This window comes from Coregonus lavaretus (assembly GCF_964263955.1).
Source record: "Coregonus lavaretus genome assembly, chromosome: 29".
Classification (NCBI taxonomy): domain Eukaryota; kingdom Metazoa; phylum Chordata; class Actinopteri; order Salmoniformes; family Salmonidae; genus Coregonus; species Coregonus lavaretus.
Window position 1 is genome coordinate 9,228,718 of NC_140016.1, and position 11,906 is coordinate 9,240,623.

The 11,906-nt window shown below is 43.5% G+C and overlaps 1 protein-coding gene across 4 annotated transcripts; it reads left to right on the plus strand.

Annotated features, from left to right (window-relative positions):
* The first annotated feature begins 1,482 nt into the window (after positions 1-1,482).
* LOC311104875 (cytoplasmic polyadenylation element-binding protein 4-like) lies at positions 1,483-7,754 on the plus strand. Of its 4 annotated transcripts, none has more exons than XM_084146838.1 (4): positions 1,483-1,586; positions 2,660-3,815; positions 5,375-5,470; positions 7,467-7,754. In XM_084146838.1, the coding sequence occupies exons 2-4, from the start codon at positions 2,739-2,741 to the stop codon at positions 7,653-7,655; spliced, it is 1,362 nt and encodes a 453-aa protein (XP_084002964.1). In that variant the 5' UTR covers positions 1,483-1,586; positions 2,660-2,738; the 3' UTR covers positions 7,656-7,754. The 4 variants fall into 4 exon arrangements, with proteins under 4 accessions (XP_084002964.1, XP_084002967.1, XP_084002966.1 ...); XM_084146841.1 differs by having other exon boundaries at positions 7,470-7,754; XM_084146840.1 differs by having other exon boundaries at positions 2,663-3,815.
* Positions 7,755-11,906: the final 4,152 nt, after the last annotated feature.

The following is an 11,906-nucleotide window of genomic DNA, read 5'->3' on the forward strand; positions in this document are numbered from 1 at the left end:
AATGCGGAAAATGTCAAGAACTTTGAACGTTTCTTCAAGTGCAGTCGCAAAAACCATCAAGTGCTATGATGAAACTGGCTCTCATGAGGACCGCCACAGGAATGGAAGACCCAGAGTTACCTCTTCTGCAGAGGATAAGTTCATTAAAGTTACCAGCCTCAGAAATTGCAGCTCAAATAAATGACCCAACACACCTCCAGGATGTTTAAGGGTATTTTACCAAGAAGGAGAGTGATGGAGTGCTGCATCAGATGACCTGGCCTCCACAATTCCCCGACCTCAACCAAATTGAGATGGTTTGGGATGAGTCGGACAGCAGAGTGAAGGAAAAGCAGCCAACAAGTGCTAAGCATATGTGGGAACTCCTTCAAGACAGTTGGAAAAGCATTCCAGGTGAAGCTGGTTGAGAGAATGCCAAGAGTGTGCAAAGCTGTCATCAAGGCTAGGGTGGCTATTTGAAGAATCTCAAATCTCAAATATATTTAGATTTGTTTAACACTTTTTTGTTTACGACATGATTCCATATGTGCTATTTCATAGTTTTGATGTCTTCACTATTATTCTACAATGTAGAAAATAGTAAAAATAAAGAAAAACCCTTGAATGAGTAGGTTTTCTAAAACTTTTGACCGGTAGTGTATGTGTACAATTTATTTTGCAACACTCGCTCACGCAACGCGGGCGTTGTGGTCCGCATGTAAGCACATTTATTGCCATGTGTCCTATCTGTGGTTGGAGTTCAAAACAGTTAACCTAAGCTAGCAGTTTTATTAATAGTCTTCATGAAACTTGTTCACAGAACATTATTTCATTACCTTCAAATAACCTATAATTTCCATTCTCATTAGTTAATGAAAACTTTCAGGAAACCATAGTAAGACGTTCTCAGAACCTCCCTGCAACCTAAAAATGAATGTGCCCAGAGCAGGTGAAATCTTCACTTCAGTTCTCAGAACTTTTTTATTTTTTTTAAACAGTTTTACCAGTCAGGAAACGTATGGCTTTCGTTCCCAGAACCAATGATAAACCAAAAACGGATGTTACCACAACTTCCAAGGAACCAAATGTGCTAGCGCAAGATTGGCCTCTTATCTTGCGTTTTCTCCCCCCCCCCCCTCCCCACCCCCCCCCCATAGCATACAGAAGCCTTGACTGACTAGATTTTTAAATGCAGTGAGTATTGAATGTATAAAATACATCTAGTTTGATTTCCTCACATTTATTTGCTTGTACATGCAACTCCCACCCATGAATTTCTCGACATCCTTATTTGGGCGGAGAACGTCTTGAACGCATGTGCCATTTCATTGAAAAGGCGTGAGATGGGTGTGGCTTCCTCGCACATATCCAATTAAACGCCATTAATCGGTGGAAAGGGGCGAGGCCGCAGAGGGAAACCCTTGTAGTCTGTGGATGGGAGTTGGTGGAGGGGGCGGCGTTATGAGCCGGAAGTGTCTACCAACTGGCCCAGCTGTCATCGACTAGAAGAGACCATTAGCACCCGCTGACTTGGAAATGCAGAAAATGGAAAAAAGCTGAAATATGGCAACATCTAGGAACCATAAGGACATGACGACAATTTAGAGGTACATAATGCACGATCTAGAATCAGTTTCATAAATGTAATGTCGTACCAGAGAATTGCACTCAAGTTTATACCCGTAGTTTGGAATTGCTAAATTATGATGACAACGATTGGTGCTAAGCTATGACATTGAACTCACAGGACACGAAACCGACGAGGTCGTTTAAAGATACACACACCATTTAATACCAATATTACCGCAGATCCTGTCCGTGTATCGCTGTCGGTGGAATTTTAGGATACGTTGTTTAATTTCTCATCGACATTGCTGCTTATCTGCGTCGATTGCTCGCTAGATCGGCTACAATGTATCGACTGTGGTAGCTTGTCGGCTATTACCTTAGTCTAGCGGCATTTATACAGGGAACTAGGCTACTCTAGATTCAGAACAGACAAGAGACGTCATCAGCATTTTCTTTAAATGGTCGGAGGAGGAGGAGGTCATTGCAGAAAAAAAAATCTAGATATTCGGTAGGTGTTGGTGTATTTACCTTCATTATAACGCGCGGGCATAGATACACAGTACACTGCATATAGACCGCATATAGACCAACACTGATAATCGCAATGTTTGACTGACAGGGCACATGGACCCCAACGCAGCAGCTGTTAGCTTGCTAGCCACATAACGACCTTTGGGAAGTGAAACGTCAACTAACAGCGTAGCCAGCCTGCCTGGCTGGTGATATGTGCTTCTACCGCAGCTAACCTACGCAGGTTAGCTCGGGTGTTTTCTGTTGTGGCCTGTTAGTGCTACTGCTATGCTTAGTCTGTGTTATTTTATCATGTAGACTTGGCCTACCGTGGTTGAACCAGTCAATGATTTAATCTCATTGAGTTACATCACAGGACTAACAGGCTGCAGTTGCGGCAAAGTCACTGCTGTTGGCGAGGCTGGTGTTGTTTTGGAAGGCCTGTAGGCTCAAATTGTGATGTGACAGCTTTTGTATTTATGTCCTCAACCCCCCCATGTATCCCCCCTCTCCCCATGTAACCCCCCCACCCACTCTTTCCCCTACATCACCCTTCCCTCCCCCTCTCTCCCTCACACCTCTCCTTCCCCATGTTATACAGTAGGAAATAGGCCTAGAAAACACTGAGATAAGAAGAACCAAGTTGAGGAGGAAACATCGGCTTTACCCCGGGTTCATAAATGGACGACTACGGCTTCGGAGTCCTGGTGAAGAATAACGGCAGTGGCAACAAATCTGCTTTCCCCGTGAGGATCCCCCCTCACCTCCAACCCCAGCCCTCCCACCTCAACCACCCCCCCAGCCCCCCCTCATTCATCAACAGCACCTCGGCCACCAATGGAGGAGGTAGCGCCTGGCTGTTCCCCTCCGTAGCACCCCACAGTAACATGCAGGATGAGATCCTTGACTCCGACAAGGCCAAAGCCCTGGACCTGCAGGAGAAGGCCCAGGCCCAGCCGCAGGCCCTCTCCCCTGGGCAGCAAGATGCCGGAGGTGGCCTAGGGGAGCTAGATGGGACCCTACCCGAGGACGGCTCCATGGAGAAGGGCTCGTTGGAGAGCAGTGGTGGGAAGGAGAAGCTTAGGGGTGGGATGGACTCTCCTCCGGTGCTGGGGGGGTTTGACTACCAGGACAACCTGGGGATGGGGATGTCTGGAGCCCAGTCCACCACCACCACTTCCTCCCTGACCTCCTTCAACAACTGGTCCCCGACCGTACCCTCCAACCCCTCCCCTGTGGTCAGTGAGGACGTTGGGGGTGGGTTCTTCGGCCCGGCTGGTTCCAACGGTAACGGACCCCCGATGCTGTTCCAGAACTTCTCCCACCACACGGGGCCCGGCTTCGGAGGGGCGGGGGGCAGCTTCTCCCCCCAGATCGGCCCTGTCTCCCAGCACCACCCTTCTCCCCACCCCCACCACTACCACCCCCACAACCAGGGGGTCCCCCCTCAGCACCGCCGCTCCCCAGCCTCCCCCCACCCTCCCCAGCCCTCCTTCCCTCCTCACCCCCACCGCTCTGGAGCTTTCACCCAGCTGCCCCACCTGGCCCCGGCCCAGTCCAAGCCCCCCTCCCCTTGGGGCAGCTACCAGAGCCCTGCCCCCTCCACACCCACCTCCACCTCCTGGAGCCCTGGGGGAGGGGGGTACGGTGGCTGGGGAGGGTCACAGGGGGTCCGAGAGTACCGCAGGGGCCTCAACGGAGGGGTGACGGCCCTCAACTCCATCTCACCACTAAAGAAGTCTTTCCCCAACAACCAGGTACTCTTCTAGCTAGATATACTGCACACTCACATCTAACATGCTGGTACTGTGCCAGCTAGATATACTGCACTGTGCGTGCTAGATATACTGCGCACCTCCTGTCGAACAAGCTGGCACTGTGCTAGCTAGATATACTGCGCACCTCCCGTCGAACAAGCTGGCACTGTTCTAGCTAGATATACTGTGCACTTCCCGTCGAACAAGCTGGCACTGTACTAGCTAGATATACTGCGCACCTCCCGTCGAACAACCTGGCACTGTGCTAGCTAGATAAACTGCGCACCTCCCGTCGACCAAGCTGGCACTGTACTAGCTAGATATACTGCGCACCTCCCGTCGAACAAGCTGGCACTGTTCTAGCTAGATATACTGTGCACTTCCCGTCGAACAAGCTGGCACTGTACTAGCTAGATATACTGCACACTCACATCTAACATGCTGGTACTGTGCCAGCTAGATATACTGCACTGTGCGTGCTAGATATACTGCGCACCTCCCGTCAAACAAGCTGGCACTGTGCGTGCTAGATATACTGTGCACCTCCCGTCGAACAAGTTGGCACTGTACTAGCTAAATATACTGCGCACCTCCCGTCGAACAACCTGGCACTGTACTAGCTAGATATACTGCGCACCTCCCGTCAAACAAGTTGGCACTGTACTAGCTAGATATACTGCACACCTCCCGTCAAACAAGCTGGCACTGTGCTAGCTAGATATACTGCACACCTCCCGTCAAACAAGCTGGCACTGTACTAGCTAGATATACTGCACACCTCCCGTCAAACAAGCTGGCACTGTACTAGCTAGATATACTGCACACCTCCCGTCAAACAAGCTGGCACTGTGCGTGCTAGATATACTGCACACCTCCCGTCAAACAAGCTGGCACTGTACTAGCTAGATATACTGCACACCTCCCGTCAAACAAGCTGGCACTGTGCTAGCTAGATATACTGCACACCTCCCGTCAAACAAGCTGGCACTGTACTAGCTAGATATACTGCACACCTCCCGTCAAACAAGCTGGCACTGTACTAGCTAGATATACTGCACACCTCCCGTCAAACAAGTTGGCACTGTACTAGCTGGATATACTGCACACCTCCCGTCAAACTAGCCGGCACTGTGCGTGCTAGATATACTGCACACCTCCCGTCAAACAAGCTGGCACTGTGCGTGCTAGATATACTGCACACCTCCCGTCAAACAAGCTGGCACTGTGCGTGCTAGATATACTGCGCACATCATACCTGCCAAGACTGGATGTCCCAAAGGCTTCAGACTGATGAGTAGCTTAACCATAATCATATAATGGCCTACAATTAACTAGTCAATGATTTTCTTTCATTTCAATGTTTTGCCAAACTCATTGTGCTTGATTTAGTTGGTTATAATATCATTTATTCACGCCTACAGGCTGTAATCCAGCTAATGCTGTTGTCTATTGAGCCTTAATAGAAAGTGTCTGTCATGCACTTCAATGGTACAATCACATGGTACTATCCCACATGTACTACATGGTACAGTCCTATATCATATTTTCCTGTCTTCCAGATTCCCTCTCAGAAGTATCTTCGTAACAACTCTGGGTTCAACCACAAGGCTTGGATGGAGGACAGCATGAGTCGCACTGACAACTTCCCTTTCCAGGTGAGTACAGAGGAGCAAACTGTAGAGGGGAAAATATATTCATCCACTCTTATAGGACAATGAAAGTGAAGTTCAAACATCCTTCTATATTGTTAAAACCGACACGTGTAGCCTTGAAAAGGCATTTTCGATACAATTATCAGAGCCAAATTATATGTTCTGATATGCGCAATACAGTACACATCAAAGTAAATAATAAGAGCAAATATGATCTAGTTACTAGAGTCTAGTAAATAGAGCATCTGATAACATCAATGACAATCAGGCCATCTAAATGATGAAACTCACGTGTAAGTAACTACTTATTATTGGAGATGTAGTCTTATAGATCTATGAATGTGGTGGGAAGCATATGACATGGAGAGGCCTAATCCGGTAATGTGTATGTCCCAAATGGCACAATATTCAGTATAGTGTATAGTATAGTGCACTACTTTTAACCAGAGCCCGGTCTAAATGAGTGCACTATATATAGGGAATAGGGTGCCATTTGGGATGGAAACCTCAGTCTTCTGTCCTTGTTAGAGATGCAGCGCGTTAGATGCCACAACACCTGTATGACAAATGTTGACATACTGTCAGCTCACTTCTGTAGGCTTTTCTGTTTGAATACATAAAGAAGGCATGCATCTTTTCTTCTTGAAGTAATCGCAGATCTGTCATGACCTGGATTGGCTAAAGCAGTAGTGTGTAAATCTAGCTTTAGCTTTCCAGTCACACACAGATCAGTGATTACTTCAAGGAAGGGATTATTTGAAAAGCGTTCATTGTCTATCTACAGAGACAGGGGCATGTGATACAAAAGAAGTAGATGGCCTACATCTGGAGATATCTCTGTAGAATCAGATACATAGATTTTGGTGGTATTTTATTTGATAAGCGTCCCCACAGATCGTCTCCATGGACGTGTAACTGTTTAGAGGATCTAAAGTACCAGGACAACACAGTTGTCATCTATTATCAGAGCAAAACTCTGTCAAGGATCTAGATTAGAACATACCACCTCCAGGTTCTAGAGTCAGAATGGTTCTGTTTTCCTGTTCTTAGATAGAACACTGCAGGCTAATCATCACATTTTATTTGCCACATGCGCCGAATACAACAGGTGTAGACCTTAGTGAAATGCTTACTTACAAGCCCTTAACCAACAATGCCGTTTTTAAGAAAAGAAAAGTGTTAAGTAAAATAGCAAATAATTAAAGAGCAGCAGTAAAATAAAATAACAGTAGGGAGGCTGTATACAGGGGGTACCGGTACAGAGTCAATGTGCGGGGGCACCGGTTAGTTGAGGTAATATGTACATGTGGGTAGAGTTAAAGTGACTATGAATAGATAATAAACAGAGTAGCAGCAGGGTAAAAAGATGGGGTGGGGGTGGGGGGGCAGTGCAAATAGCCCGGGTAGCCATGATTAGCTGTTCAGGAGTCTTATGGCTTTGGGGTAAAAGCTGTTAAGAAGCCTTTTGGACCTAGACTTGGCGCTCTGGTACCGCTTGCCGTGCGGTAGCAGAGAGAACAGTCTATGACTAGGGTGGCTGGAGTCTTTGACAATTTTTAGGGCCTTCCTCTGACACCGCCTGGTATGGAGGTCCTGGATGGCAGGAAGCTTGGCCCCAGTGATGTACCGGGCCGTACGCACTACCCTCTGTAGTGCCTTGCGGTCGGAGACCGAGCAGTTGCTATCCCAGGCGGTGATGCAACCAGTCAGGATGCTCTCGATGGTGCAGCTGTAGAACTTTTTGAGGATCTGAGGACCCATGCCAAATCTTTTCAATCTCCTGAGGGGGAATAAGCTTTGTCGTGCCCTCTTCACGACTGTCTTGGTGTGTTTGGACCATGATAGTTTGTTGGTGATGTGGACACCAAGGAACTTGAAGCTCTCAACCTGTTCCACTACAGCCCTGTCGATGAGAATGGGGGCGTGCTCAGTCTTCTTTTTTTTTTTTTCTTTAGTCCACAATCATCTCGTGTTCCCTGTCTGTCTGTGTGTCTCTCAGCAGGAGAGAACCCGTTCCTTTGATGGCTTCAGCATGCACTCTCTGGAGAACAGTCTGATTGACATTATGAGGGCTGAACAGGATTCCTTGAAAGGTGGGTTTCTCTGTTTCACACAGTATGCAAAAACACCCTGGGCCTATATTCACGAAGTGTCTCAGAATAAGAGTGCTGTTCTTGAATCAGTTTGATCTTTTAGAAAATAATGAATATGATTATATGGTCAGGGGGGGACCTGATCCTAGATCAGCACTCTTACTCTGAGATGCTTTGTGAATATAGGCCCTGGTATTCTGGAATACTCCACAAACAATGAGAAAATATTAGCTGAACATCTAGTAATGGCACATTTTCTATGTAGAGATAGAAGTTGATGTCACGTAATTCTGACCGGTTGGTAAAATGGCTGCTTAGCTCAAATCGGTGCACCTACACTAGTACCAACACAAGTGTGGTTGTACGCAATACTCGTAAGAGATAATCATCTTTGATGTTGAATGACGTATCCTGCAGAGTAGAGGAAGCACAGCCGTACTAAAGACTGAGTCCTCTGAGTGGTGGGAGTACAGAGCAATACTCTTCTGTCTTAACCTGCTCAATCTCTCACACACACACCTACCTGTTAAAGTACCGCTATGCCTGCACTTTCATCTCTGCTCCACTCTCCATTCTCTCCACCACCATGAATTAAACATTTGGGTTACGTTTTGTCGCATCCCATCTCTGAAGACATGTTTTATAGCTAAGACTCAGACTGCTCATCAGAAGGAGTTTGTCACTATGGTAATATAGGCCAGTCGATCCACCCTGATTTATGCACTTATTTCCCCTCTCTGATCATGTCTCGCAATCGGTTGGCTGTTAAGTCAGAGTTCTCTGGATGCTTTGATGGTTCTGCTGCTCATCTCAACTCTCATTCTCCTCCGTACATCACAGAACAGCTACAATTGTTGAAATATAGTGGATATGGAGTTAGAATATGGTGGATATGGAGTTAGAATATGGTGGATATGGAGTTAGAATATGGTGAATATATGGATTTAGAATGTTAGAATATGGTGGTTATATGGAGTTAGAATATGGTGGTTATATGGAGTTAGGATATGGTGGATATATGGAGTTAGAATATGGTGGATATATGGAGTTAGAATATGGTGGATGTATGGAGTTAGAATGTTACAATATTATGGAGTTAGAATGTTAGAATATGGTGGATATGGAGTTAGAATATGGTGGATATGGAGTTAGAATATGGTGGATATGGAGTTAGAATATGGTGGATATGGAGTTAGAATATGGTGGATATGGAGTTAGAATATGGTGGATATGGAGTTAGAATATGGTGGATATGTGGATTTAGAATATGGTAGATATATGGAGTTAAGATATGGAGTTAGGATATGGTGGATATATGGAGTTAGGATATGGTGGATATATGGAGTTAGAATATGGTGGATATATGGAGTTAGAATATGGTGGATGTATGGAGTTAGAATGTTACAATATAATGGATGTATGGAGTTAGAATGTTAGAATATGGTGGATATTTGGACTTAGAATATGGTGGATTTATGGAGTTAGAATGTTAGAATATGGTGGTTATATGGAGTTAGAATATGGTGGTTATATGGAGTTAGAATATGGTGGATATATGAATTTAGAATATGGTGGATATGGAGTTAGGATATGGTGGATATGGAGTTAGGATATGGTGGATATGGAGTTAGGATATGGTGGATATATGGAGTTAGGATATGGTGGATATATGGAGTTAGAATATGGTGGATATATGGAGTTAGAATATGCTGGATGTATGGAGTTAGAATGTTACAATATTATGGAGTTAGAATGTTAGAATATGGTGGATATGGAGTTAGAATATGGTGGATATGGAGTTAGAATATGGTGGATATGGAGTTAGAATATGGTGGATATGGAGTTAGAATATGGTGGATATGGAGTTAGAATATGGTGGATATGTGGATTTAGAATATGGTAGATATATGGAGTTAGGATATGGTGGATATGGAGTTAGGATATGGTGGATATATGGAGTTAGGATATGGTGGATATATGGAGTTAGAATATGGTGGATATATGGAGTTAGAATATGCTGGATGTATGGAGTTAGAATGTTACAATATTATGGAGTTAGAATGTTAGAATATGGTGGATATGGAGTTAGAATATGGTGGATATGGAGTTAGAATATGGTGGATATGGAGTTAGAATATGGTGGATATGGAGTTAGAATATGGTGGATATGGAGTTAGAATATGGTGGATATGTGGAATTAGAATATGGTAGATATATGGAGTTAGGATATGGTGGATATGAAGTTAGGATATGGTGGAGATATGGAGTTAGGATATGGTGGATATATGGAGTTAGGATATGGTGGATATATGGAGTTAGAATATGGTGGATATATGGAGTTAGAATATGGTGGATGTATGGAGTTAGAATGTTACAATATAATGGCTGTATGGAGTTAGAATGTTAGAATATGGTGGATATATGGACTTAGAATATGGTGGATTTATGGAGTTAGAATGTTAGAATATGGTGGATATGGAGTTAGAATATGGTGGATATATGGAGTTAGAATATGGTGGATATATGGAGTTAGAATATGCTGGATGTATGGAGTTAGAATATGCTGGATGTATAGAGTTAGAATGTTAGAATATGGTGGATATGGAGTTAGAATATGGTGGATATGGAGTTAGAATATGGTGGATATGGAGTTAGAATATGGTGGATATGGAGTTAGAATATGGTGGATATGGAGTTAGAATATGGTGGATATGTGGATTTAGAATATGGTAGATATATGGAGTTAGGATATGGTGGATATGGAGTTAGGATTTGGTGGATATGGAGTTAGGATATGGTGGATATGGAGTTAGAATATGGTGGATATGTGGATTTAGAATATGGTAGATATATGGAGTTAGGATATGGTGGATATGGAGTTAGGATATGGTGGATATGGAGTTAGGATATGGTGGATATATGGAGTTAGAATATGGTGGATATATGGAGTTAGAATATGGTGGATATATGGAGTTAGAATATGGTGGATGTATGGAGTTAGAATGTTAGAATATGGTGGATATATGGACTTAGAATATGGTGGATTTATGGAGTTAGAATGTTAGAATATGGTGGAGATGGAGTTAGAATATGGTGGAGATGGAGTTAGAATATGGTGGATATGGAGTTAGAATATGGTGGATATGGAGTTAGAATATGGTGGATATGGAGTTAGAATATGGTGGATATGGAGTTAGAATATGGTGGATATGGAGTTAGAATATGGTGGATGTATGGAGTTAGAATATGGTGGATGTATGGAGTTAGAATGTTAGAATATGGTGGATATATGGACTTAGAATATGGTGAATATATGGATTTAGAATGTTAGAATATGGTGGATATGGAGTTAGAATATGGTGGATATGGAGTTAGAATATGGTGGATATGGAGTTAGAATATGGTGGATATGGAGTTAGAATATGGTGGATATGTGGATTTAGAATATGGTAGATATATGGAGTTAGGATATGGAGTTAGGATATGGTGGATATATGGAGTTAGGATATGGTGGATATATGGAGTTAGAATATGGTGGATATATGGAGTTAGAATATGCTGGATGTATGGAGTTAGAATGTTACAATATTATGGAGTTAGAATGTTAGAATATGGTGGATATGGAGTTAGAATATGGTGGATATGGAGTTAGAATATGGTGGATATGGAGTTAGAATATGGTGGATATGGAGTTAGAATATGGTGGATATGGAGTTAGAATATGGTGGATATGTGGATTTAGAATATGGTAGATATATGGAGTTAGGATATGGTGGATATGGAGTTAGGATATGGTGGATATGGAGTTAGGATATGGTGGATATATGGAGTTAGGATATGGTGGATATATGGAGTTAGGATATGGTGGATATATGGAGTTAGGATATGGTGGATATATGGAGTTAGAATATGGTGGATATATGGAGTTAGAATATGCTGGATGTATGGAGTTAGAATGTTACAATATTATGGAGTTAGAATGTTAGAATATGGTGGATATGGAGTTAGAATATGGTGGATATGGAGTTAGAATATGGTGGATATGGAGTTAGAATATGGTGGATATGGAGTTAGAATATGGTGGATATGGAGTTAGAATATGGTGGATATGTGGAATTAGAATATGGTAGATATATGGAGTTAGGATATGGTGGATATGGAGTTAGGATATGGTGGAGATATGGAGTTAGGATATGGTGGATATATGGAGTTAGGATATGGTGGATATATGGAGTTAGAATATGGTGGATATATGGAGTTAGAATATGGTGGATGTATGGAGTTAGAATATGCTGGATGTATGGAGTTAGAATGTTACAATATTATGGAGTTAGAATGTTAGAATA

What these genes read in the sequence shown, in the direction of transcription:
- LOC311104875 (XM_084146838.1), top strand. Translation starts at nt 2,739, where the DNA reads ATGGACGACTACGGCTTCGGAGTCCTGGTGAAGAATAACGGCAGTGGC. An exon ending in AGTCTTTCCCCAACAACCAG is followed by an intron (nt 3,816 to 5,374) that starts GTACTCTTCTAG and finishes CCTGTCTTCCAG; the next exon opens with ATTCCCTCTCAGAAGTATCT. An exon ending in CTGACAACTTCCCTTTCCAG is followed by an intron (nt 5,471 to 7,466) that starts GTGAGTACAGAG and finishes TGTGTCTCTCAG; the next exon opens with CAGGAGAGAACCCGTTCCTT.